This window comes from Ceratina calcarata, unplaced genomic scaffold (genome assembly GCF_001652005.2).
Source record: "Ceratina calcarata isolate Rehan_Ccalc_2016 unplaced genomic scaffold, ASM165200v1 scaffold209.2, whole genome shotgun sequence".
NCBI lineage: Eukaryota > Metazoa > Arthropoda > Insecta > Hymenoptera > Apidae > Ceratina > Ceratina calcarata.
Window position 1 is genome coordinate 75,167 of NW_017142569.1, and position 25,159 is coordinate 100,325.

The 25,159-nt window shown below is 34.6% G+C and overlaps 7 protein-coding genes across 18 annotated transcripts; 3 read left to right on the top strand and 4 right to left on the bottom strand.

Annotated features, from left to right (window-relative positions):
* Window positions 1-244: 244 nt before the first annotated feature.
* Window positions 245-4,126, bottom strand: LOC108622157 (poly(ADP-ribose) glycohydrolase). 2 transcript variants are annotated; one of them, XM_018019856.2, is made up of 11 exons: window positions 3,901-4,126; window positions 3,215-3,321; window positions 2,954-3,114; window positions 2,761-2,877; window positions 2,526-2,684; window positions 2,204-2,457; window positions 1,994-2,094; window positions 1,772-1,928; window positions 1,383-1,701; window positions 1,076-1,313; window positions 245-1,010 (listed from the first exon to the last, which is right to left on the bottom strand). In XM_018019856.2, exons 1-11 carry the CDS (start codon window positions 3,906-3,908, stop codon window positions 349-351), a joined length of 2,283 nt encoding a protein of 760 aa, XP_017875345.1. In that variant the 5' UTR covers window positions 3,909-4,126; the 3' UTR covers window positions 245-348. The 2 variants fall into 2 exon arrangements, with proteins under 2 accessions (XP_017875345.1, XP_026667090.1); XM_026811289.1 differs by lacking the exons at window positions 3,215-3,321; window positions 3,901-4,126 and having other exon boundaries at window positions 2,781-2,877; window positions 2,954-3,038.
* A 17-nt stretch (window positions 4,127-4,143) lies between these two features.
* On the top strand, window positions 4,144-6,751 carry udt (protein undicht). Its single transcript, XM_018019836.2, has 9 exons — window positions 4,144-4,337; window positions 4,482-4,724; window positions 4,789-4,946; window positions 5,008-5,155; window positions 5,223-5,649; window positions 5,710-5,864; window positions 5,929-6,168; window positions 6,237-6,469; window positions 6,542-6,751. Exons 1-9 carry the CDS (start codon window positions 4,286-4,288, stop codon window positions 6,734-6,736), a joined length of 1,851 nt encoding a protein of 616 aa, XP_017875325.1. The 5' UTR covers window positions 4,144-4,285; the 3' UTR covers window positions 6,737-6,751.
* Window positions 6,737-7,826, bottom strand: LOC108622148 (protein FAM32A). Its single transcript, XM_018019837.2, has 3 exons — window positions 7,610-7,826; window positions 7,379-7,511; window positions 6,737-7,311 (listed from the first exon to the last, which is right to left on the bottom strand). The coding sequence occupies exons 1-3, from the start codon at window positions 7,693-7,695 to the stop codon at window positions 7,189-7,191; spliced, it is 342 nt and encodes a 113-aa protein (XP_017875326.1). The 5' UTR covers window positions 7,696-7,826; the 3' UTR covers window positions 6,737-7,188.
* A 900-nt stretch (window positions 7,827-8,726) lies between these two features.
* Arl8 (ADP-ribosylation factor-like protein 8) lies at window positions 8,727-10,566 on the bottom strand. Its single transcript, XM_018019880.2, has 3 exons — window positions 10,159-10,566; window positions 9,504-9,820; window positions 8,727-9,430 (listed from the first exon to the last, which is right to left on the bottom strand). Exons 1-3 carry the CDS (start codon window positions 10,279-10,281, stop codon window positions 9,310-9,312), a joined length of 561 nt encoding a protein of 186 aa, XP_017875369.1. The 5' UTR covers window positions 10,282-10,566; the 3' UTR covers window positions 8,727-9,309.
* LOC108622172 (uncharacterized) lies at window positions 10,554-18,603 on the top strand. 10 transcript variants are annotated; one of them, XM_026811287.1, is made up of 14 exons: window positions 10,554-10,642; window positions 11,625-11,753; window positions 11,916-13,073; window positions 13,390-13,460; window positions 13,542-13,680; window positions 13,755-13,932; window positions 13,992-14,093; window positions 14,151-14,414; window positions 14,525-16,794; window positions 16,867-17,050; window positions 17,127-17,285; window positions 17,352-17,504; window positions 17,721-17,813; window positions 17,875-18,603. In XM_026811287.1, exons 3-14 carry the CDS (start codon window positions 13,029-13,031, stop codon window positions 18,102-18,104), a joined length of 3,888 nt encoding a protein of 1,295 aa, XP_026667088.1. In that variant the 5' UTR covers window positions 10,554-10,642; window positions 11,625-11,753; window positions 11,916-13,028; the 3' UTR covers window positions 18,105-18,603. The 10 variants fall into 10 exon arrangements, with proteins under 10 accessions (XP_026667088.1, XP_026667089.1, XP_026667082.1 ...); XM_026811281.1 differs by having other exon boundaries at window positions 10,618-11,753; window positions 11,916-12,289; window positions 12,491-13,073; XM_018019876.2 differs by having other exon boundaries at window positions 10,618-11,753; window positions 11,916-12,289; window positions 12,862-13,073.
* An 872-nt stretch (window positions 18,604-19,475) lies between these two features.
* On the top strand, window positions 19,476-21,908 carry LOC108622165 (cell division cycle 7-related protein kinase). 2 transcript variants are annotated; one of them, XM_018019869.2, is made up of 8 exons: window positions 19,477-19,856; window positions 19,920-20,124; window positions 20,201-20,294; window positions 20,374-20,516; window positions 20,591-20,705; window positions 20,785-21,112; window positions 21,226-21,344; window positions 21,474-21,908. In XM_018019869.2, the coding sequence occupies exons 1-8, from the start codon at window positions 19,808-19,810 to the stop codon at window positions 21,594-21,596; spliced, it is 1,176 nt and encodes a 391-aa protein (XP_017875358.1). In that variant the 5' UTR covers window positions 19,477-19,807; the 3' UTR covers window positions 21,597-21,908. The 2 variants fall into 2 exon arrangements, with proteins under 2 accessions (XP_017875359.1, XP_017875358.1); XM_018019870.2 differs by lacking the exon at window positions 21,226-21,344 and having other exon boundaries at window positions 19,476-19,856.
* Window positions 21,909-21,972: 64 nt separating this feature from the next.
* Window positions 21,973-25,159, bottom strand: unc-45 (unc-45 myosin chaperone). Its single transcript, XM_018019868.2, has 4 exons — window positions 24,743-25,159; window positions 24,262-24,591; window positions 23,744-24,184; window positions 21,973-23,656 (listed from the first exon to the last, which is right to left on the bottom strand). Exons 1-4 carry the CDS (start codon window positions 25,157-25,159, stop codon window positions 22,019-22,021), a joined length of 2,826 nt encoding a protein of 941 aa, XP_017875357.1. The 3' UTR covers window positions 21,973-22,018.

Below are 25,159 nucleotides of genomic sequence, written 5' to 3' on the forward strand. Positions count from 1 at the left end.
TAAGTCGCAATATATGTTCAAATAAAATATATATAGTATCGTTTATTTCATGTCTTCGGCTTTGGAAAGGGTATTACATTTGGTGATAAAACACCTCACTGATATGTATCAACATGTAAAATCCCATGTACAAATAAATTGTTTAATAATTTATTCGTAATTACTAGCCTACCAGTATACCAAATGTCATCAAATTCTATTAATTCTATTATTGATAGAACTCTCTTAATAAAAGTAGGATACGTTTGCAAAATTAATCACTTCTTTATTCCTTCTCATTATTGCAATATATACAAATTGCACCTATCTACAATTTTATCTTCAAACGTGTTTGGGTAAAAGAAATATTTAATTTATTCGGTGGAAAAAGTTCGAAATCTTTGTCTGTTCAGATTTCTTTGTAGAAGACTGACGTTTTTCGTTCGAACTTTGGAGCGACTCGTGCGTACTTTGCTTATCCATAGATTTTGATTGACAGGTCTCCTCTTTAATCGATTGGCTACAATTATCCGCTTGATGAGATGCACGGTCCAGCGTTGTATCAAATAATTCAAGAGCGGATCGACGTTCTTGGGACGTTTTAACTTGCGCGCCTCCGGTATCATTTAACAATTCCCACAGAGAAGGTTTCTTCTTCTTCTCCAAATTATCGCTATCAGAATTTTCTTCTTTGCCTTTCCTTGTACTGTCCATTTCCGAGACTCCTACCGCATCTTCGTTTCGAATCTCAGTTTTCCTTTCGTTATCGGCGTCTCCATCGACGCCACACAACCAGCTTTGTATTTTTTCTTCCTCTGTTTCTTGATGTTTACTCACGTAAGAGCGTTTCTCTTTATTATTAGGACTATCTTTTTTCCTAAAAGGCTTGGTTGAGCAACTTTTCATACTTGACTCATGACAATATTGAGCAGGCGGTTCTTTCTTAATTCGATTATACAAGAAACGATAAAAATCCGCATTTCTATTTGATACATACTCTTGGTATTGTACCATCGATTGGAAAATAGTAGCTAAAATGCAATATAATTAATGGTTCTTTTTATTAATTCATACTTTACTACGTCTCAACACATACCTATACTTATTTCATGTTTCACAAGATGCATATACATCTCGGCAACATCGTCTCGTAAGCTTGTATCGCCGAAAGTAAAATATACAATCGATCGACCGGCTACAGCCGCGGCCATCAATTGTAACAAACTTTTCAGCTTAGCATTTCCCCGAAAAGCTCCGCAGCCCCAATTCCCAGTCGCAACAGCCGGAAGATTTGTTCTGCAACTCCTTTCGCAACCGACAAATCCGACATAGGCCTACAAAAATTGCAATTACTTCGTAACGGATTCACCTAATTTATGTTTTGATTGAAATAGATGTTCAACCTTGTTAAGTTCCCTTCGTATATTACTTATATTGAACTGCGTTTGCGGATACGTAAAACGGAGAGCATCGATCGCGACGACAGACGTCAATCGCCTTCCGCTACTGTCCCGAGGCGTCTCGTCGTCGTAATTTCCTACCCACTGAAAAGTTTTGCTATACCCTTTGCATTCGCTGTATCGTTCAACGCCGCAAACAATCAACGCCTCGGTATCGTCTAGTTCTTCCGCAACGAGCATCGTTACAAGCAATTCTGGACAGATCACGAATCTTATTTCTTCTTGCACGCATCCTCGGCTGAGAACACCACCACCTACGAACCTGATTATTTTTAATTATTTTCAATAACAAATCTAATTTATACAATACCGATTACGAGTGTGCGACGTACTTGTTAGCGAAATCTACTTGCAGGAGTCCTTTCCCGTTTTCTATCGTACCTCTACTGGTAATGTGTAACGGTAAAAGTGTTTGTACTTGTTCCTCCCATTTCGGGCAGTTCGAGATTGGAATATAACGCCGTTGTATTGTAACTACACCTTCCGGGGCTGCTCTATGAAAATTGTAACAATTAAATATTGGTATTTTGTTAAACAAGTCGCAATGTACACACCTTTACACGTTACTCTCCTAAAATAATGTAAAATACATTTTATCTTCTCCATTAACGATCCACGCTTATTAGAGTTTCTTCCTCTACATTGTGAATACAATCTGTAAGAGTCTTCATATTAATCAGAGAAATGTGTCTGCTTGCTTTCAATCTTATTCATAGAATTCAGCGATTAAATAAAATACTGTACGTAATTAGATAAAAAAATACTTTTGGAAATTGATGTGTGGATATCTTCCGTATTCAGATTGCGGATTAGTTGAATTACGTCTTGGAAATGTACAGAAAAATGCGTTAGCAAGCAATGAGGCTATTTGTAACTGGCTAAGACTTATGGTTCGATTAGTGTGACGCTTTAAAAGGGGCACTGGACCAGTTACCAAAACAGGCAGTTGCAGAGCAAGTTGAACCATTTTTGGCAACAACGTATCGAAGAAACTCCGTGTTTCTTCCTCATCGAGTACCTTCAATTTAATATTATCGCACAGTCAGGATATCCAATATTCATCTAAAAGAGATTTAAAAATGTTACCTCAGAGAAGAAAATATGTAACGTGCTAAAGTCCCAACGTTGCGCATACAAATGATTGTAAGAGAGTATTGCAGCTTCTAGTTGGTGAGTTGAAACAAAATTCTGGATCAATGCCTGTTGGATTATTTCCCATCTATTTTGACAACGACGAGATCCGTTCTTTAACGAAGAGTGGAGGCAATTGTTATATTCATTCATAAGATCGAATTTCATGTAGCATGTTTGATTTATTTACCTCGTCTATTGGATACATACTATGCTTTGAGCATGGCATTCGTACATAGTCTGGAGACCATTTGTCTACCGGATGCGCAGGATATGGTTTTGGTACTCCATGTACAGGCATTGGTAACTGTACAGAACAATCTTTAAGTTGACACCTCGAGATAGGTACTGGTGAAACTATTCTACTTTCATTTCATTCTTACCGATATTAATACTGCGTGAGACTCGGAAGGAGAAATAGGTGGCAACTCCTGGGAACCGTACACACCTGCTCCTTTATATATTTCATCCATACTTACACCTTTCCATTCAGGAACATTGTTCAGAGGTTCTGGTTCATTTATATCGATTGACAAGGAACTTGCTTCAAAAGTAAGATAAAATAGATGATGACGAATATAATCGATGATCATAATTAAAGTTCGAGGAGAAAAGAAATTGAAGATTTGTTTAATATATCTTACAATCGTCAGAAGTTAAAGGGTTACTTGTCATGTTTTCATCGTTGAACATATCTGGAGAGACTGGTGCTTCCTCTAAGGACAATCCATGGTCCGACATAATTTCCTCACTAACAGAATTATAAATAAAATTCGATAGTGATGAAAAATAAGGACAAACGATACAATGCGAAATAAAATTAAATCTTCACATTTCCGAAAATGAGACTACCACATACAAAATTTGCTATCCAAACAAAATATCAGGTGTAAAAGAGAATCTCTGAGATATATTAGTAAATTATTCGTATTTTATGCATTAAGAAAACGATGTTATGTGTGCATATGCACATCACTTGGTCACAATTCTACACAACGTGAAATGCGAAAGTAAACATAATGCACTAAGAAAGAAATGACGTATTTTCATATTATAAATGTGAAAAACTGCATGTGCATTCTGAACATCCAATGTTTACGTTTAGTATTGAAATTGGATAAAAGGATTCCTTTGGACCTGCTTGTTGCATTTTATCTCACGTCTCTAGAAATGCAATTTTTGATTTATTTACTCAAATTTGCAAGGAAGGATGAAAGTGACCAGAGTGGAAGTGTGACTTTGCACGTACATATAGGAAAATGTTACTGTAAATAATAATTGATTCATATTTTATTTCGCTGTGTACTTTGTGAATTCCTGATTCTAATACCTGTCCATCACTTCGATGCTTCTGTTGCAAACAATCACTGACAACCGAACATTGTCAGTGACTGTTACATGCTGTTACACTTTTATGTATAGGCACTCTGTACGATTTTTGGATAATTACAGATTTTCCTTCTCGTTTATATCTTGTGTACTTGTGTGTACTCAACAGCAACAGTACTCAATGTTGCTCCATGTTGCTCAATGTATCGAGTTCAACAGGAAAACATTCTATTTGAGATGGCAGCACACGAAAACACAGTTAGGATCAGTTAGGATGGGCGTTGGAAGTAAACTGAAGTAAACGTTCCACCCTCCTCGTATAATGAATCACAATTAAAATTAATTGTTTCTTTAATTACAGTCGTTTATATTAATTTTATGATAACATGGCAAAGCAACTGCGATTACTATTATGTATTCTCTACTTCATATGCCACTGTGAGTATTAACAATTTAACAAATTTAAGAATGTATCAATTGTTGTTTGTCTACAATTGCTACAGAGTAGCTTAATTTATTAAAATACGAATCATGAAGATTTTCTCAATTATCAAATCTTCCGAAATATTATTCACCTTTCAGTTACGTATTCCGTCCAAGAATCTTGCCAAATACCATTAGTTATAAGAGGATCATGGTTCTCTTGGGAAAATGGGAGAAACACATTAACAGAAATAAATGCTGAGACGATGACTGATCGTGGATATTGCATCGATATGCTGGAGGAATATCATGTAAATTACACATTTATTTTTAAGAGCGAGCAGTGCTATCACTGTGTTAAATTGATCGTTAGGACAGTGAACGTCTTGGAGAAGCTTGAAGGTAAAATAGTTGTAATAGTTAAAAGAATTAGTAACGTTACGAGATCGTTATTTCTAAATTGCAGCGTATTGTGTCAATTTGCCTAATGGTATCGAGCCCACAGTGGATAACGTTTGTCGAGGATTGAGACCAGATCAACAACTGATAACATTATTCTCAGAAAATTATGTACCTGTTAATTGTAGATCTTCTCTCGAAGGTGTTTGGCAGTTTGCTTATCAGGTACGTATTGTGTAATGATCTTCTATAAAAATGAAGTTAACTCTTTTCTTTATTGTTACAGAATCGATTTAGATTCACAGGAGAATGTAATCATCCCGGTGCACAAATTAGATCATGCCAAACTGCAGGAACGCAATTCTTGATAACAAATCAGAAATTCAATATCACTTACAAACAGTGTACCGGCATGAAGAATACCTTCGACGGAAGTAATTATCGTTGACTCAATCAGAGTTTTGTCGCAATTTTTACTGTTCTAACTGTACTATCTTTCAGTTGTCGAATACAGTTGCTTGGGAGACTGGTTCGTGGATAAAAATCACTTTTTCGCAGTTGCGAACACGAAGGAATCGAGGAAGGATGAGAAATATCGATGTTTCTTAAAAAATCGTGACGACGATCTTTACATCGGTGTATCTATCACTGCCGAGTGCAACACTTTAAAGACAGTTGAAAAAAGCCCAGAACGTTTAAGAGTAACGCCTGTTAAAGCAGAAGTAGTAGAACCAGGTTGCAGATTACCGGAAGATATGAGCGGACAATGGATAAACACTGCCAACATCGATGCAGACGTATTCATCAATGAGACTCATATAATTGAAACTTATTATCCAGACGAAGGTCGATACAGGCGTACAATTTATGTGTGCCGCGAGTCGAGAGATACCAGGGTGATGATGGCTAGATTAACTGTCGACGGATGGTACGAATATTTAATATGATCAAACAAATACTTGATTTATTAATTGATTTTTATTTTTAGCCAAAAAGATTACGTTTGTTTCGATTTTGTACGTCGACATCACAATATCATTCGATATCGTCGCGGTCTTGCCGTTATTAAAGATGATTTTCATACTGTATGCTCTTGGGTTCAGTTTCCTAATAAGGAGGCTTGGAAGTATGATTTACTTCTAGGTCAGTATAATATATCTTTCGAGTATCTTAGGATCGTTTGTCACAGACTTTTTTATACTTCCAGCTAGGAACCCTGTGCCAGTACGCTGTCCAGTGGCTGGCAAATATAAGTTTATACAGAAAGGAGATGTCTTGTTTGAAACTAGAATTTTGGGAGGTGTCACGTTGTCTCCTCGTCCGAATATTTATTGCAAGGAAAATATCTCGGACTTCTCCGTATGCGATACCGATCAAAAGGAAATAGCTATCGACGAAACCTACTGCTTGTCGGTAGATCATTTAGGAAGACCCGTAGATATTTACAGTAAGTTGAAATTATCGCATAAAGTTTTAAATAAGGTTGAATATTCCAAATTTGATTCTGAAATATAGGTCTGCCGGATTACAAGATGAAATGTATTGGGTTTTGGAAAGAAAATTTAAAGTCGTATTTAATAACGTTCGACGAGTTAGATCCCTTTAGTAAATATCGTTGCTGGGTTTATCAGAGAGCAGATCTGAACAAAGTTTTGATGTCTCAAGCTATCGGACCGTTTTGCGATCTTAAACAAGATGTTACAAGCAGTAATTACACTGAAGGGGCCGCGGTTGCATTAGAGATGCAGGTAATAAAATTCTTCCGTATGTCCCGGAATATGACTCGATGCAAAGATTTCTAATGAAATCTTTTACTTTAGGAATATGAAAGAGAACGCGACCAATGTCCCATGTATTTTGATGATGGGACTAATCCTTGGGCAGTAACCGAGAATTTTGTACAAGTATTCCATTACGGAGGTGGAGGTGTAAAGGTTTCTTCCTCGTATCTGTCCATACTCTCGGTATTTACCATAAATTATATAGTAAGAAGTATATTTGCGATTCACACATAGTTTTATCGCAATAATCATTTAAGAATTTTATTAGAATTAACTAGATATACAGTTTAGCAATACTTTCGATCTGACACAATTAAGTCCGTCCATTTAGTGTACATAAAGTTTATTAGATTCGTACAACAACTAACACATCGTAAATACGTAATGCATTTATGTCGATTTTATATTATAGATTTCTACTATATATCGAAACAAAAGTGTATGATAAAACTACTAAGTGCCTTTATCACATTATAACGAACAAATGTGTTTTTACAATATGAAATCTCATTTTTATTGTAATCAAATGTTTAAGGATAAGTTTTAAAATTGCGTCCATTTTAATTTCTACTTTTTACAATATTTGATATTTACTATTGTTTTTGTAAACATGTTTGAAATAAAGTACAATTTTAAATTTATACCTGAATTAAATATCTACGAATAAACTGTGAGATAAGAGAAAATTATTTTGTCCAGCTGACTTTAGGTATGTCGAAGTGTTCCGTCAAGCTGTCCAAATGTCGATTGAACTCTTCTACCCTCTGTTTATGTGTCATCGAAGCCTTTTGTTTTATCCTTTCAGTTTGCTATAAGTAAGATTGAGAAGTTAATTAAAAATATTCTACAAGTCTTCTCGATTAAATAACAGCTTACCATTTTTTCTTGCATCTTCTGAAAAGCTATCTCAGCTTTCGTACGCTTGATTTCTGTGGTCTTAGGTTTCTCTTCCTCTACAATTTTCGTCATTTCCACCAATTTCTTCTTTTTACCTTCTTTATTTTTCTTCCTATTTTCAAGCGATTAATATTAATATTGTTAATTGTTCGATAACTGTCAAACCTGATGCACTTTAAGTTAACCTACAAATATCTGTCATATACATACTTCTTACATATGCCTTGATCATTTTTTAATTTTAATGCCCCTTTCGCTGCGTACGCGTAAGGGTCATCGTCGGCCGTCGACGGCATGTTAACGTTTTATTCTGTTTTTAATTCTCTCACTTGCAACTAAAATCTCACGTTATACACAAACAATGTACAGAAACAGGACTCAGTAAGCTTAATGTGTGCTGTGTGTGTCCAACACGATTCCTGACCCCCACGTGCCGTTCATACACACTGCACAGATGCAACAATTAAATTTTCATTATGCATGCCCATTTTCTTTGTCGCGATTAGATAAGATATTTTAAAAAATAACGATTTTATCATTTTTTAAAGAGTTAATTTACATTTCTGACATCTCGAGATTTCATTTGATGAATCATGTTTCGTCAAAATTAAGTATAAACAGAGAAACTTTCTTTCTGGTATAAAAATCTTTTTTCTTATTGACTAAAATGACTGAGTTTCAGAAAAATTCAGACTGAAATAAACTGCTAGGTAGCAAACTTTGTAGCTAAGATCTTAATTCGAATTTTAATTAGAATTCATTTGTATTTCAATCGAGTTCAAATATTTATTCTTCATATCTCATTATCATTCTGTCATTTCATTAGGATTTGAAATCTAAAACTTAGATTATAAAGTCTAAGATTTAATTTAAGATATTGAGGACTTAGAATACATTTTTCTATATTTCGGTAAGAAAATTAAATTAAATCGGAACGAAAGGTCAAATTGTTTTTAAGTATCTGTCAAGCTGTCAAATGTTGAACAGACGAGATATTCATAGCACTTGTATTAATGATTGCATGTATGCATGCTGAGTGGGTCGGGAATCGTTTTTGGCAGCTGTACCCAACACGAATCAACCTTAGGCGAATGAATCGATTCTCAAATAATCGACTAAATAGCTTAAAAATCTGATACTGTTTGAAAAAGATACATTTTATTCATATCTTTTTTACTAATAAAAATTTGTTTAAAGGCAAGCTTCCATTTAAAAAATGGATTACATCGTTTTATTCTTCTTTTATATATATATGTGTGTGTGTATATACATAACACAATTGTCATGTTTAAAGGATCATAATAAATTGGTATAATATTGTTAATAATTCATCATTAATTATACAAGTTTACTCAGCACAATATTTGTGTACATATAGCAATCAATTGTTCATATCCTCTATGCCGTGATTTAATTAATCTTCATTAAATAGTTCCGAAAATGTGTACTATATGGTAATTGATATTATTTTGCGCCTGTATTCGTACTATCTACCATCGTCTCTACATTAATCGTTAAATGCTATTTGTTTTTCCGTCTCCTGATGGTTTTAAGTTAGAATATAACAGCACTTAAACTGGTTATCTAAAAACGCAATATAAAAAATTGTTGCTTAGGTCTAAGGTGCTTTGCAGGATGTATGTGTCTTTGTTATCATTCCCATGAGCGTATTTGGTTTAAGCATATTTTTTCTTTTTTATCATTCATTAAACTTTCCATGATACGATTGAATATACAACAGCTAGGACTTAAATTTAGAAAAAAAAAAGAAAATCATCTACGACAATCGATTAATCAATCCGGAATAAAATCATTTGTTGAACACTCCGACGCATGTTTGATCCCCGTTCTATCAATATCTTGGGCTCTCTTGATAAGAATGTATAAGAACATAAAATTAAATACACGTATTAACGAACACCACTTCTAGAATGTGCTATAAGCCACTGCAACGTTATATCGATATTGTCTTTCTCTTTACAGGAAATACTGTAGCAACAAATTTCACGATCCTGAATTGCCGACAAGTTCCTGAAAAATAAATGACGTGCGTTAGTGTTGTTAATCACTGGTTGCACTTCCCTGTTCCAAGTGATAGACGTACATTCTTTCTATGAGTCCGTTCTCGTCCAAAGCATGAGGTAAGTCCCTTTTGTTACCAAGAACCAGTACCGGTATACCAGATAATTGAGGTTTGTCTAGCAAGTTGTGCAACTCGTTGCGGCTCGCTTCTATCTTTTCCGAGTCTGCTGCATCGACCATGTACACTATTGCATTCACGCCTCTGCAATATCTTTCCCACATAGATCTAAACCTCGGTTGTCCTCCGATATCCCACACTTTTATAGTGACGTTTCCTTTCGTTATTTTACGCATATTGAAGCCGACAGTGGGGATCATGTCTTCGCTGAATTGTCCCGACTGAAAAAGACACACGAACAATGGAATACGGAAAATGTGCTGGCAAATCATGCCCCACTAATTATTCCGAAGCGACAGACTTGCTTCGGGATTTAAAGAGGAAAGTTTCCCAAATATTTTATGCAGAGATGCGTTAGGGCGGGTGCGAGATTTCATTAGTTAACTCGAACGGGGTATAGAATCTAACCAAAACGACACACGTTTTGTACTCTTATTCCGATGAATTTGACCGATTCAAAGCACGTACGAGCGCGAGTTGATTGCGAGTCTCGTCAAACGGCATCGAGGATAAGAATATGGATCGTTGAATCGCGGTAGCAGTATGCAAATGCCCGTACCGCAATAACATTTACGAAGGTGGTCTTGCCACTGTACTGCAAGCCGACAAGGGTGAGTTCCATCTCCTCTTTCCAAAAGAGGGATTTAAACCAGTCCAGAATCCGATTGATGAGCGCCAACATTTTTTATCGCGATCGGAGGATATCCAGCTCCACCGGTAGAATTGGTACACTCAAAGTATGCCGCTCACTGGCTTTGACATGTAGTCATTTGCACCTTCGTGTACCGACGTCAGCCCGTCAACTTCGGAGATGCAACTATGCACCGCGCTAGTCAGAAGCCGCCGCTGACTAATCGCTACTGCTGTCCACGATCCGACAATACACTGGATACGAATTTTTATCTCGCGCAAAACTGGTATGAGCTACCGCTACGAGCAATTCTATCACGGACAGTAATGATAGCCGAATGATGGCCGAGTGATCTTTTGACAGTTCGAGCATTGATGCGCAGCAGAAGACGTTCCAGCGATTCTCAATCTTGGTTTGTAGCTACCAAAAACGATTCCCGACCCACTTGCCAGACGCACATGTAACAATTATATTAGTGTTAGTGCGATGAATAATTCTATTCGACGTCGACAATTTGAGAGATGTAAACAATTTTAATCTTCTACGATTTAATCTAATTTATATAGAAAGAGCTATTCTGAATTCACGGTCTTGAATTAAGTATGTATCTCTGAGCTGCTCTCAAAGCTTCAAATTTGAAATCCTGACGAACACAATAATATTGATATAAAATGGGAAAAGGTAATTGTTGGAATTTTTGTTCACGTCCCAATCTCTAATCAATAGCGTATCTTCCTATTTGCAAGAAAACGAGAAAAGTCCAGAAGAAAAAAAGTAGTCGTTATTATGCATATAAAACCAGGCCCCAGCAATGGCCTTAGGCTTGGCCGTTTTCCCAAAAAGCATTCTTCTAAATCGGTGCAACGCGCGTTTGTAAGTCTTTTCTGATTACTTTGTTACGTATGCAGATTTAGCATTAGTTGAGTTTTATTTTCAGCAATTTTTGATATATCATTTTATGTTATCTTAAAATTAAGCCAGTGAGTAGAAATTGGACATCTTCTTTATATAGAATATAATTCATGTACAACAATATTTGAGTTCGATTGCAATATAAATAAACCACAACTAAAATTCTGAAATCTGACACTTTGATCGAGATGAAGAATTTTTATATTTCCAGTTCCGTTGCGCAGATTTTAATGAATGAAACTTAAATCAAAGCTAGAGTTCCCAGAAATATAAATGATTTCTTTGTAAATGACAAAATCGTTATTCGTTAAAATATTTTGTTTAGTCGTTATAAGGAAAGTTGGCACCAACTCTACTCTCTTGGCAATGCATAATGAAAATGTAATTTTTGCATGTGTGCATGCCAAGTGGTCGGAAATCGTTTTGAGTAGTTTTACATAGTAAAAATATTTGGTGCAAATAATGGATGATTCATCAAATAGCGAAGTAGATCGACAATCTCTTATGGGCAACTTCGTAGATGAATTACTCATCCCGTGATAACGTTATTGTTTTGTATCGATTGTGGAGCAAAGATCATGTTCTACACTGTTATGAGTCACGAAATAGATGTAAGTTTAAAATAGTGTAGCTTCATTTTATGAGTAGGATCAACGTATATATGTGGTGCGATTTCTGCCATTCGGATTTATAATGTATATTATTATATATAATATTAACTATATATTATATATATATAATGTAAATTATATATTATATATATTATTACGCAGGCATGGGAAGTAAACGAAACATAGCATTAGAAAGCAATGACCATAATGGAAATAGATGTTCAGTTGCATATATATATATGTATATATACACATATATACACAGGGGTCAGGGTGCTGGACTACTGATAGGAACAATTTAAAGGCATTAAAATAAGACGAATTGCTTCCGAGGGTAATTCATTAGTTATTAACAATTAAACATTGTTCATAACTGGATCTCAGTTACAACGTAATTTATCATCGATCTCAAGCGGAGAAAATCCTTTTGTTATCGTTGTTACCAAGGTGTTCATGGGGAGCACAGTGCGCAGTCACTACTAGAACCCCCATGCCTTATTACGTTAATGAGATGTAAATGAGGAATAAATTGATACGTAAGTTAGAAAGATGTATCTTTTTCTACGATAGAAGCAGACATCGATAGCACAAAAATCCGATATATCCGATTATATTGCGTTATGATTTTGACATTTTAAAGACATGCACAGAAAAGATCTATTTAAGTGTCTCTTCATTAAGATATCTGGATGCATTTGCTTAATATAATTAAAATAGATCTTTCCTGATCGTTTCAGATACAGGCGCTCACTTGTATTCAGGCTACATAGTTTTTTTAAGTACTGACTTAATCGATTAAGATATAATGAAACTTGAAACAGTCTTCGTTAGATAGAGCCTTCTTGTGTTTCATTTAATTCAGATCAGTAAAATAAATAAGGTTTATAAGAGTTTATTGAAATTTACAATAATGTTATTTAGTTTTACAAGTTCTTATTTATAGACTATTATATGTAATAGTATGTAGCTAACAGTGAGAGCTATAACTTTTGTTTGTAACGTTCTCTGTTAGCATCAAAATAATTAACGAGTAGCTGAAGAAATACGAAATTTGAATTTTTTGCATCCTACCAATGTATACATACATAATCGGAACCGATAGACACAGGTTGCTGTTGCTAGGGTCCCTGGATTCTACGGCTTCAACATTTTTAACAGCCGCAAGCAGTCGTAAACATGAAACCAACGAACGCCGCATAAAACGTGGTCCTTCATCGGCGGTCGGAAATACAAACAATTTTAAAATAAGTAATACTACTTGTCAGTTTCTTTAATATGGACAACAGTCTTCCGAATTTAACAACAAGTGAAACCGCCGAAGTAAGTATTCCATTTTCGACAACTTTTACTTCGAATTAAAGATAGTATCTAATAGTTAGGTTAGTTTAAATTTTGAATTGTACTCTCTACTAATACATAAATAAATGATATTTAAAATTTAATAAAACACTTCATATTGAACTACGAAAATCTAACATTGTGTTAAACATGATTCCATCCCTTCGTGCATATTCTGTTATTCTTCATAACTATTGAAATGAATTGTTAATTAACTATTATTAGTTTAATCGTAGCGTTGATTACAAATTTTTATTTAAATTTACCACAGATACCGAATTTATGAATTTATTTACAGGAAGATCCTCCTGATTTACATAAACTGACAAAAACATGTATCATGTTAAAGAAACGAATTTCGGAGAGCCAGTAAGTTGATTGAAATCTTAATTGGCATTGTTTTCTCTTACTTGTATAATTATTGTTAATAAAAACTAATTTCTTTATTAGCGAATTGATCAAGCAATACAATGATAAAGTAAAAGAATGCGAGCGTTTAAAGCACGATCTGGCTGCAGCGAAGAGTCAAGTACATAAAATAACTTGTACTCATAACTCCACGTTATCAAAAATTATAAAGTTGGAACTTGTAAGTAAAAAAATAAACATGTTACTGAAATTCTCAAACTGAGAGAAATATCTGAATCGATATCTCATCTGTAGAAAAATACAGAATACAAGAAGGATATTGAAACTCTGACCACACAAAACCAGGACCATACTGTAAAAGCAGCAGCTGACGAACAGCATATACAGCAACTAATATGCAAAATAAAAGATATAGAAGGAAAGCAAAATGATAAAATGCTACAGTATGATTTAGAGAAATCTTCGCTTCAAGGTATGCAAGGTAAATCTAAATATGTTAAACATATTAAAGAATTCTACTTTCGATTGCAGTTAAGGTAAAAGAATTAGAACAGGAGTTAAAGAGTGCTAGAAAGCTGCATGACACAAAAATAAAGAAGATCGAGAAGAGGCATACAGTGGAGAATGAAAATAGTAAGTTAAAGAAAACATTTTTGGATTTGATTTATGGAGAATTAAATTTGATTACAGAACCGAAATATAAAGATGCTGAAGTTAATACAGAACCGATTGAAGACGCAGTGATCGAAAAACCGGAACTGGTGGACAAATGTATATTGACCGACGAATGTTATAACGTGAAAAATAACGTATATCCTATATACTGCAATAAGTGTGAAATTCTCATGGAACCACCACCCGTAGAAAAAATATGCAGGGTAATATCCAGGGCGTGCCCAAAGCTTATCGAAAGAATTCCATCCCCACCGATAAGACCATTACAAGTATCAACGGGTAAGATGATTTACCTTTGTACTATTATTACCTTATATATTGTTATAAATATTATAATATATTATTACCTTATATATAATAGATTTAAGTAACGGGTAATTTATTTTCAGGTTCAAATACCGACGAGTACAGAGCTGAAAACGTGCCCTATTATACCGGTTCGACACCGATGGCAAACACGAATAACAGTAATCTAAATAATCATTCTCAAAGTATAGCCACGATCGCGTCGTCGTTGGCGATTATTCCCTGGTTCCAAACAAAAGTAGATACATTGGAGGCGAAGGTATCCTTGTTAGAAAAGAAATTAAGCAAGATGAAGTCCCAGCAGAACAATACTTATAATTATCATTCGAATTCTCGTCACGGACACGACTCAAACAACCTTCTCGAGCTGTGGAAAGCAATGACTGATTTTTATAAGAACGGAGGAATTGAGAACTTTGACATGGATGACAAGAGATCGAAATCTAGAACGAAAAGAAAAGATACGCACTCTGACTCTTGGAATGTTGAATCGGTTATGAAGAGGACTGATCTAAGTTCCAATTCTATTGAAAGGTTTAAGAAGACCAAACAGCGAAATAAATCGGACAGTTCACCGATCGTTATTGAAGATTTAGAAGAATTGGACAGTAACTCGGATGCATGCACCGATCCGTTTAATTATGATACTTTAGAATCTGAAGACATGCAACGCGTAAAACCATCCTCGTCTTCAAATGTTGAACCTACGAACAGGCTAGAGTGTGGTAAATCGGTAGGAGGCGAGACCGATTCGGGTATACTATCAGATTCTATGCAACCTGAATCAGATATGGATTTGACAGAATTAAGAAATCTAGAAACGACCATGTCCTCTATGCGGAGATCATATTGTACCAAAAATATGGAATCTACACTTGTAAAGAAGCCTGTGATAAAAGTTGCATCAAACTTAACAGAGTCTGATAAATCCATCGAAGAAAATACAATGGAGATGTCAATAAAAGAAAATGAACGTATAGCACATACAGAGCACGATAATAGAGTGGAAGAAATTGAGAATGATGATCTTATTTGTACAAGGATCACGCGAAAGAGAAAATTTGAATCTGGGGAAGTGAAGAAGTCTGACAACCGGAAAAAATTATTACAGAAACTAAGAAGCTTAAAGAAGACTAGTAAAGTAGAAACGTGCCCGAAAACTTTGCAACACCGAAATGTAAGTGAAAGTTCTCGTACCGAGAAGAAGGAAAGTTCTCGTACCGAGAAGAAGGAAAGTCTCGTAAAAGAATTATTTGCAGAGAGTAGTAACGAGGACGAATACGTGCCTAAGAAGAAGCTTCGCATAGCACACGTGCCCAAAACTGAACAAAAGTCATCACACATGAGCAAACGGTTGGTACAAATTGTGAAAAACGATATTCAAAATAGGTCGGATAATAATGATTTCAATAAATTGGACGATACAGAAAATCGTGATTCAAGTATATTGGATGATGTGGAAAATCGCGATTCAAGTATATTAGATAATACGGAAAATCGTGATTTAAGTATATTTGATGAAACGGAAAATCGTGATTCAACTATATTGGATGATACGGAAAATCGCGATTTAAGTATATTGGATGATACGGAAAATCGTGCTGACCAAGATACAGTAAATTCTAACACTGAGAATATTGTAAAGGATACTGTTCCAATGATTTCTGAGACTGCAAATTCGTTTAATGACGCAGAGAATAAAAGAGACAATACTACAGACTTGGACGGAATGGAACTAATCGAGACCACGACTGCAAATAATTCTTTAGATATAAGCAAAGTTCAAGAACCGGAACAGAGATCGAACGACAAACATTCGTCGCATACGTCGGAAATTCCTGCTGTAAGGAAAACAAGTATTAACTCTGAGACAATTAATGATATCGCCGTTGACAAGGAAGATTCTAACACAAATTGTGAAACAAAGATTATACAGACTCCGTTGATGAGATTGCAGCAGCATGTTACTAAAAATTATAATTCAAATAAAACTAAAAACAAGCAGAAGGTACTTGAGCGGGTTCATGTAGTGGATGAATTCGTGAAAAAACAATTACAAAGGCTTGCAAGTAGCGATTGGCAGACCTTCGTGCACTGGGATGTGATTGAAAAATTGAAATCTACGATTAGCGCTCGTATCATAGCAAAAGGAGTAGTAGAGTTTTTAAGCATGGAAATGGAACATCCGGAACCCTTGGACAAAAGTCACACACCGCCCGCACCATTAATGACCAGAACGCAGCAGAAAATTGTAACGTTATTATTCGATCTGGGAGAACAGAAATCCGAGGTGTTTCAATTGATTCAAGCCGCTATAGAGTACAAATTATTCAGGCTTAGTCAGGCTCTACATGTACGTTCGTCTTTCATTATTCTAATACGTCTATAAGTTCGATTTATTAATTAATTATTTTAATTCATTTAGAAATCAGTTATAGAGTCCTTATCTAGAGTGTACACGGTTATAGCGCGGATTAAAAAGGACCGGGAAAGAGTAAGAATGTTTTGCTGCGATGCCTTGTACTGTTTGGGACTTAACGCCGTGCCCGTTTTATACGTAGTACTCACTAGCTGGCCAGAAGTATTTCCAAATAATGAAACGAATTCTAGTATGTACACGTCTTGGATTTGAAGATTTTTTAATTTAAAGTTTAATCTGTTTCTTATATGTAATTTCGTTTATAGGACCATTGCTCAAATGTATGGCACATATAATTATGTCGATACAGGCCACAAATTTTCCGAAACTTAATTCCTTGAAAAATTTGTTATCGGTGTACTACAAATATCCAATGGGATCCGTGTCTACTGAAATTCTGAGCGAGCTTCTAACGCTGTTGCCAAGTAAGAATGTCCCATTTTCTTTATTAGAGATAGAGCTTGACCGATTCGAACGAATTTATTTTGCAGAAAAATGCGATATCGAAATAGAAACGGCGATTATACTACTTGCAAAGAGGGAAGGTACCCCGTGGACGTATCAAAATATTATCAAGAACGGTCTACTACCGATGATTATTACGCAGAAACTTCCGAGTAGTTATCGAGCATTTTGTCTACTTGGTAAGCATCGAGTCTGATAAATTGATAAATTAATCTCTAGACAGCGGATTTTATGCACTAATAAGAAAATGGTATCGACAGTAAATATAAGAATGTTTGTCATGTTTAAAAATATACGAAATATTAAAATATGAGTCTGTTACAATTTTCACACGATAAAAGAAATATCTATTTAGATTGCATTTTTTTCAGTAACACTATTAATGTTTTTTGCAGGCAGCCTGATGCGCACATTTCCAATAGAAGATAACGACAATTTGGTTGGGGAAATAGTGGCACAATTGTGCGACCTAATTAACTCTGGCGAAGGTAAATTTCTTACGAATTTTCGAAATTTAACGAATATAATTTTTATTTAATGACTATTTAGGATCGGACGAACAGAAAGAAGGTGTTTTCTCAGCGTTATTGAGTTTGTCGCGACACAAATTCGATACCGTGATAGCGAACACAGTGAAATGGGTCCCTTCTGCACCGCTTCAAGATCGAACTATAGAACAAATCAACGGCATGTTAAATCTGCGAACCGTAGAGTACTGGAAGGGTTATTTAAGAAAGAACAAACTATTACCGAGTATTCAGAAGAGGAGTAGAACGTAACGTGTTATTCATTAAGACTGTATTAATTGAAACTTATATTTCTAATAGTTTGACATTGAATGCTTTATTTATTCATGATAACTGTCAGATAAAATGCTCGTTAATTAATCATTGCAATCATTCTGAAATCATTGTCAATGTTTTGTATGTCTTCAACCTTAATGTAACCAGTCTGTGACTGTAGTATTAATGTCAGTTCCTTTTCTAAGTGTTAAAGCATCTGATGTTTATTGTACGTACGTGTAGCCTGCCCCTTTCGCAGGATCGGAATACAATCGTATTAATTAAATATGTACATATTGTACAGATCGTCGTAATGAGGAATTCAAAGAGAAATCAAAGTAACAATCTAGTTTTGGTAAGTCAAAGAAGTCGTTTTGTGAAGAAAACGCTTCAGTAAACTCGTTAACGAGACTTCGTTTCTTTATTCGACAAAAAACGAGGATCATTTTAAGAACATCGTTTTGTTATACCGAAAAATAAAGATATTGGTTTTTTACATTCTGGGTTTCACTAATAACTCCCTCCTTAGTTTTTCAATCAATACGAATAATTTTTAAGATTGTGCCATTGATTAACTAGTCATTATTCTTATCCATTTTAATACGTTAATGTATATTGGATGCAAATAAGGATACATTAATGAATATTGAATGTAACTGATAAGAAATGTACATACTTACATGTGTGGAAGATCTATAATCGAAATGGTGCCGTCTCTCCTAAAAATCCGCCGCAAAGCATACCTCTCCGTTAATTTTGAATACATACTGACAAAATTCGCGCAACTGATAGAATTACACTTTTCCACTCTATATATAATCGATACTAGAATAGTAATCTCGTATGAAAAAAATACGATTGCGTCGAAGTATTCTGAATGAGACCGGTACCTGAACGACTAAGTACTTTTCGTAAACCTCTTTTACACTCGCGCATGGCACAACGTGAATCGAGACTCTACGACTAATTCTACTATATATAACTATTTTATTATTATTTAGGAACAAACAACTAATTCACACACGAATTTGTTTTAAATTCGCGTTTTTCCGTTCGGGGACTGATAGCTTCCCCCAGCTTCCCCGGTGTTCGAAACTACCGTAGCGGAAGTTCTGTCTAATCCAAATGAAAAATATTTGAAAACATTTTCTATACTGAACAGTATTTTCAAACTGTATATTCATCTTTTTACATAAGAATTGTTACGCATTGTAAAGTAGTCTATGGAACTGTATTAAAGACCTTAAAACAATAAGAAAGTACAAAGGAAACAATTAATATTCACGAAAGAAATTTAACATGTCGAATTTAAAAGTATGCAGCCACCTGACGGGACTCAAACTTGCCTTCGGGCTGCTATGTACCTACTGCTACCGCGCCCCTTGATTCTCATACATACAAATCATAAATACCTAAGACGTAGCTACGAGATAATAGTAGGAAAATGTGGAGAGAGAATAAATAAACATTTCCAAATTAAAAATGATCTATTATCTCATATTGTAATGTTACAATAATAATTCGTAATATTTACATTTAACTTAGAATGGCGCCAATATCCACTGGTTGCCAGGTTATTACAATGCTTACTTGCTTACATCGTGCACGTGACTGACAGTTGTTTCTGAAGTTAAGCACCGAAGTTGTTAATTTATGAAAATAAAGCCGAGCTGTTCGATTACTTTGTTCAGTTACTGTAAATGAGAGAAGTTATGGATAAAAATACTCAGGTTGAAGAGGATAATGATGGTAAAGACTTTCATGTATAAAAGTCAGAATATAAAGATGTAACTTAATAACATATAATTACAGAAAATGATGTTTTTCAAAATACTATACCATTGGTGAAAGATTTATTTCATATTTATGGGAAGGTTGGAGAAGGAACTTTCAGTTCTGTGTACTTAGCAACTTTAAAATCATCTGATGGTTCTAAAAAATTTGCATTAAAACATTTAGTTCCTACCAGACATCCTGAGAAAATAGAACGAGAATTACAATGTATGCAGCAGATTGGGTAAGTTTCAGTATTATTTTATTGCAATAATATTTATTACATTTTATACATTAATAAATAGAATTAATTCTTTTAGTGGAAAAGATTATGTAGTTGGATTAGAATTATGTTTACGAAACTTTGAAACCGTAGTATTTGTAATGCCGTATATGAGACATGATAAATTTTCGGTAAAATGTTTTGTTTACCCTTATGTACTGTCAATTGATTAAAAGTTAGAGCAGAGGAGTAATAATATATATTCAATAGGAATATGTGCAAGAGTTGACTGTTCAAGAAACAAAGGAGTATATGATAGCATTACTAACTGCATTGCGGAGAGTTCATAAATTTAATATTATACACAGGGATATTAAACCCAGTAACTTTTTATATGATAGGTGCAATAAAAGGTAAAATATAAGCTATTAGAAGCTTAATATAAGCTTGTAGACACGTAATACATTAACTCTCTATCCTGTAACAGATACTTGTTAGTTGATTTTGGATTAGCTCAAGAGTATGTAGAAGAAAAGAGGTGTAGCAATGTTAAATTAACCAATTCTGAAATACCAACTGTTAAGCGAAAGAGAGTAGATGAGGTAAAATGTTAATTATTTACAGTTGTAATAAGTATTTACGTGCACAAAATTTACTTAACATTTTTTAATATCATCTTAGAATAGCATAAACTTTTCTTTTAAAACGAAGAAAAAGGATGCAGAAAGCTGTTATTGTTTTGGAAAACCAAGAGTTTGTTCGGTATGTATGTTAAGGCCAGAGCAAACAGCTCCAAGGGCTGGTACGCCAGGCTTTCGTGCTCCTGAGGTTCTATTGAAACATGCTTCACAAACGCCTGCTATCGACATTTGGGCAAGTGGAGTGATGATGTTGTGTATTCTAAGTGGTACCCAACCGTTTTTTCATTCACCCGACGACTGTACAGCTTTAGCAGAAATAACAACTATATTTGGATCCAATAAAATGCAGCAATGTGCACGTAAATTAGGTATAAATTACTTTGTAATTTATGTTCTGTGGCATATTCTCTTTTCTTTTCTCTTTTTTCAACTTATAATTTCATTTAGTTTTTATACTTCGAATATTTTTGTTACAATTCAGGAAAAAAAATTATTTTCAATGAAGATATACCAGAGACTGATATCATATCTTTATGTCAGAAATTACAAAAAAGAAATAAGTGTTCATTAGATAGTACAGATCATGACACGTATAAGAAGGTATTTTTATATATAATTTACTTTTTATTTATAAATTGATTAACAGAGAATTGCAGTATATTTTCTATATCGTTAAATGAGACATTACTAAGAATATTATATTAAAAAGAACTTATTGAACATTTTAAGGTACCGCCGAGCACCCAATTTCCAAAGGAAGCTTATCATCTTTTGCTAAAATTATTAGATTTAGATTACAAAACGCGTATCACTGCGGATCAAGCCTTAAATCATCCATTTTTGAAGATGTAATACATATTTTTATGATCAAAATTTTCTTATTACATAGCCTGAACATATTGTCATAAAATTATATCGTTAAAAATTTATAAAAATGCAATTCCATATTGCATGTTATGAAAGTTGTACACATGTGTACAACATGTATACAGAGATTTATTATTTTTTACAAATAAATAATTAAAATTTTTCACAAATAAATAATTTTTATATACTCCTTTCAACATCAACATTACTCAATATTTAAACTGTTAATAAATGCAACATTTTAACAACTTATCTACACGTAAAAGAAGATACTTAAATATCCGGTCCTTTTTCATTACATTGTATACAATAAAAAATAAAATTGAACACACAGTTTAGGCACTTTGTGATATGAAGTACATATCATTAGGAAAACTAAGTGTTTATTTATTTGCTTTGTATGCTTATCATTCGACGTTCTCTAAATTATCCGTATTCTGTGACGATTGCGATGGTTGTTGTTCATTTTCATATTTTCGAATAAGTTTCCATTCTGCTGCAGCTTCCAATGCTTTCGCAGCTAGGTCTTTTATCCTCTTATCTTTAACTGCTTCGTCTTTTGTAAGAGCCATTAGAATCTCCATTACATCTGTTTCCACTAACTTAGCTGCAACATCTACAGCACCTTTCATCATGTTGTAAGCAATTACGACGCCTCTATGTTGTAAGTCAGAATTTGGATTAGCTAATAAATAGCGTAGTGATTCCAACCATTCTTTTGAATCGAAAATTTTGAAACAGGCTTTTACACTAGCTGATGTTAACATTGCTAATGCTCCTGCTGCTGCTATACTTGTATCTAGATCTTCATATTGACAAAGTATGACCAGATATTTCACTCTGTCATTCTCCTGTTCGAAATACTTTATCGTGTCTTCGCACATCATTAAATTATTTACAACTTGCGTGGCTGCACGCGTCAACATTTCATGATCCTCGTACATATAGCTTTCAATCTTCTGGAAACCTTCTTCTTTCAAAATTCGCTTCCTAACAGCATCGTTAACACCAGCCAAGTTGCATAAAGCCATTAAAGCTTCAAAGTTCTCAAGAGCACTACATTCGGGGTTTAAAAGATTTATGAATGGTCTAACTACTTCCATTATTCTTTGACCAGGGAATGCGACCTCCGGATTTATTGTAATTCCTAAACGGGCAAGAGCTTGCGATGCTTGTTTCTTTCCTTTCTCCGTACCATCTAACGCTAATGGTAACAGTGCTTTTGCACCACCCTGTTGAACGACAATCCCCCGTACTTCGTGTTGACTACAAATCGCATTAAACACGCGCGCTATCAATTCTTTGCTGTTCTGGCTTTCTGTTTTAGAAAGTGCAACTAACGCAGACGTTACACCAGCTTTAGCTAGCGCAATTACTCTTTTGTTCACAAAATCTGGATCATCAAGTTCATGTTCTTCCGGTATATGCTGCTTCGCAAACTTTGCCAATTCAATCATTTCTGGTATAATTTCTTGTTTATCGTAAGCATTACATAAATTCACTAATGTAGTAACAACACCGTAAACTACAGACTGATCTCCAGTTTTAGCTAGCTCTATCATTGCCTGAATCGCTTCGCGATCTTCAATCACTTTCTCTTTAACTTCGGCATCGAACGTAAGATACGACAATCCTTCCACTGCCCACTTTCTCATATCCTTTTGCTTTTTAGGATTGATTAAGAATCTTCTACAAGCTTCGGCCAATTTCTTCGTTGCTCCATCAGCAAATGGTCTGATCGTAGCATCTGTACCACCTGAACCACCTAATTTACACAATCCTACCAGAGCGCGTACTCTAATAGAATCGTCTTTCGACTGATACAATTTCTTCAATATGTTCACGCCTTGATTAACAATCGCAGTAACTTTATCCTTTTTCGATGCAGCGGCGATTATACATTCACAAGCAACCTTTTGTTGTAGTACGTCATCCGTTCCTGCCATAACAAGTATCATTTGCAAAATACCTTCTTTAGCAATTATCGAATTTCCCACATCTAGTGGACCAAGCAGTAGGGTTGTTATAGCGACTACAACGCGGACCTAATTAAAGTAAAATATAACATAGAGTGTTACACAATTATTGTTGCAAGATTAATAAAAAGAATGTAATAAAGAACAACTTATTACCTTAGATTCAATATCTGGTGTAAGTAGTTTATCTTTAACATATTCATCAATGGCATTTCTGAATCTCTCCTTCGCTGCATCGTAATACATATTATCATAAATTCTTGCAAGACATACACTTGTTAAAGTTCTAGTGGACGGTGTAATATCCATTGAGGATTCATATTTAAATTCTTCAAGTTCACTCGCAACTTCCATTAAACGTTGCAAACCACGAAGATCGACTAGTCGTTCTGCCCAATTTAAGGCGGTGTAATGAATGTTGCGCATAACAAGTTCTATGAGTGCATCTCTAGCCAATCCAGTAATTGTTCTACTTGTTACGCTATATAATAAGCAAGATAAAATAGTATCTATTTCCTTGTTATATTTATCGCATAATTCTTTGATCGGTTTCGACTCTGGTTTGTTCTCCATACCGCTGTATGTGTTCAGTACAGTCTGTAACATACAGTTATAAATTATCTTTTTGTTTTAATGGAACATAATATTTTTTAATACTTGATTCATTTACAAACCTGTAGGCAATACTGAGCAGCATTCACTCTTTCTGTGAGTTTACTGTTAATCATTTCTAAATACCACGGTATACCAATGTCTTTTATGATACTCTTTGTTCTATCAATGTTATTTTTACACAACTCGGCAATAATCCGGATACCAGTTGTCACTATTTCATCGTTTTTCTCAAGTTTCAATATCCGCGTTATTTTATTAACAATTCCTTCCTTAAACATAATTTCTGCTCCTGCTCTTTCTCTGGCAAGAACAAGCAAATTGTTCATTGCTGTTTCCCGTTTTTCATTATCACTATTTGCTTCGAAAGCTATGTTCATCATTTGTGATACCTACAAAAAAGAATAATTACTGATAAAACACAGTATCTCATTGAAAAACATTATCTTGTGAAAATGTTGTATGTAATTGACCACTATAATTTTTTAGTTTCACGTCATATAAAATCAGTTAGTATATGTAAAGTAATTTTGATGTACAAACCTTGGCACTGACACGAGAACTTTCTTTATATCTCTCTTGTACAATTTCATGTAGCCTTGCAGCAATAGGTTGAATCGCCTTATTAGTGGGATCAGCAGAAATGATATACCTGGCATCACGATATGCTTCTTCAAATCTTTTTAATGCTTCCAAAGCTTGGCATCTACGAAACAACGCCTTAGGATCGTTTGGACATATTTTAAGGGCTTCGTCGCAATCTTTCACTGCCTTATCATATTCTTCCTGTTTTAAATACACAGCAGCACGATTTTTATAATATATTGCTTTCTCAGAGTTATCTTCTTTCTCAAGTTTTAGTGCATTTGTGTAACAATTTAAGGCTTCTGACCAATTGCTCTTATTGAATTCTGCATTGCCCTTTTCCTTCCATTCGTGTGCAGTTGTTACTTTCGTCAT